The sequence below is a fragment of the Acanthisitta chloris genome, unplaced genomic scaffold, assembly GCF_000695815.1.
Source record: "Acanthisitta chloris isolate BGI_N310 unplaced genomic scaffold, ASM69581v1 scaffold8500, whole genome shotgun sequence".
Taxonomy (NCBI): domain Eukaryota; kingdom Metazoa; phylum Chordata; class Aves; order Passeriformes; family Acanthisittidae; genus Acanthisitta; species Acanthisitta chloris.
In genome coordinates this window covers 541-1,520 of record NW_008653279.1, presented here as the reverse complement: position 1 = coordinate 1,520, position 980 = coordinate 541, and the positions used below count along the sequence as shown (strand labels likewise).

At 61.2% G+C, this 980-nt stretch overlaps 1 protein-coding gene across 1 annotated transcript in view; it reads left to right on the top strand.

Annotated features, from left to right (window-relative positions):
* ANKRD13B (ankyrin repeat domain 13B) overlaps positions 1-980 on the top strand; it is a gene marked incomplete at both ends in the record, with an annotated part of 2,352 nt that overhangs the window by 835 nt on the left and 537 nt on the right. Inside the window, 6 exons of the mRNA XM_009080272.1 lie at positions 25-56; positions 169-235; positions 326-407; positions 476-563; positions 620-736; positions 847-980. Coding sequence (XP_009078520.1) covers positions 25-56; positions 169-235; positions 326-407; positions 476-563; positions 620-736; positions 847-980 — 520 coding nt within the window. The remainder of the gene's footprint in view (positions 1-24; positions 57-168; positions 236-325; positions 408-475; positions 564-619; positions 737-846) is intronic.

Sequence of the window (980 nt, the reverse complement as noted above, 5' to 3'; positions counted from 1 at the left end):
TAGAGGTGTCAACTGCTCTTGAAGTGGCTCGACACCAAGAACATAGCTTTTGAGAGGTGGGCTGGGGTGGCACTGAGCCCACCCCAGGGGTGCAGAGCCCCCTGGGGTGCTGGCACCCTGGGCTGTGCAAGTGAGCTCATCCATCACTCACAGTGCCTGTCACCCCAGGAACAAATCCGGAATCTTGGGCTGGAGGAGCGAGAAGACAGAAATGGTGAATGGGTATGAGGCCAAGGTGAGAGGCAGGGGCATTGAGCCACCCAGAGCAGTATGGCCAGCTGTGAGTGGGGGGTACCCACCTCTGCCATTCCCACTCCTTGGCCAGGTCTATGGTGCATCCAACGTGGAGCTGATTACACGGACACGGACCGAGCACCTCTCGGACCAGCACAAGGGCAAAAGCAAAGGTGAAGGTGGAACGGGCTGGGTGGGCAGGGTGCCCCCAGCTCTGCCCTCACCCCTTCCTCTCCCACAGGCTGTAAGACGCCCCTGCAATCCTTCCTGGGCATTGCTGAGCAGCACGTGGGGCCCAACAACGGGGTGAGTGCCCCAGGCATCACAGGGTGGTGGCCCCACAGTCAGACTCCCACCTCACCCTGCTCGCTGTCTCTCCACACAGACACTTTTTTCACGCCAACCCCACTGCCATCACCCCCGAGGAGTACTTCAACCCCAACTTCGAGCTGGGCAACCGGGACATGGGACGGCCCATGGAGCTCACCACAAAGACACAGAAGTGAGAGGGGAAGGAGCAGATGGAGACCCCCACTGTGTCCCCACTCCTACCACTGCAGAGCCCCCAGGGGGGCAGGCAGGGGTCCCCAGCCTGGCACCTGTTCCTGGCAGGTTCAAGGCAAAGCTGTGGCTGTGTGAGGACCACCCGCTGTCCCTCTGCGAGCAAGTTGCCCCCATCATCGACCTCATGGCAATAAGCAACGCGCTCTTCGCCAAACTGCGGGACTTCATCACCCTGCGCCTCC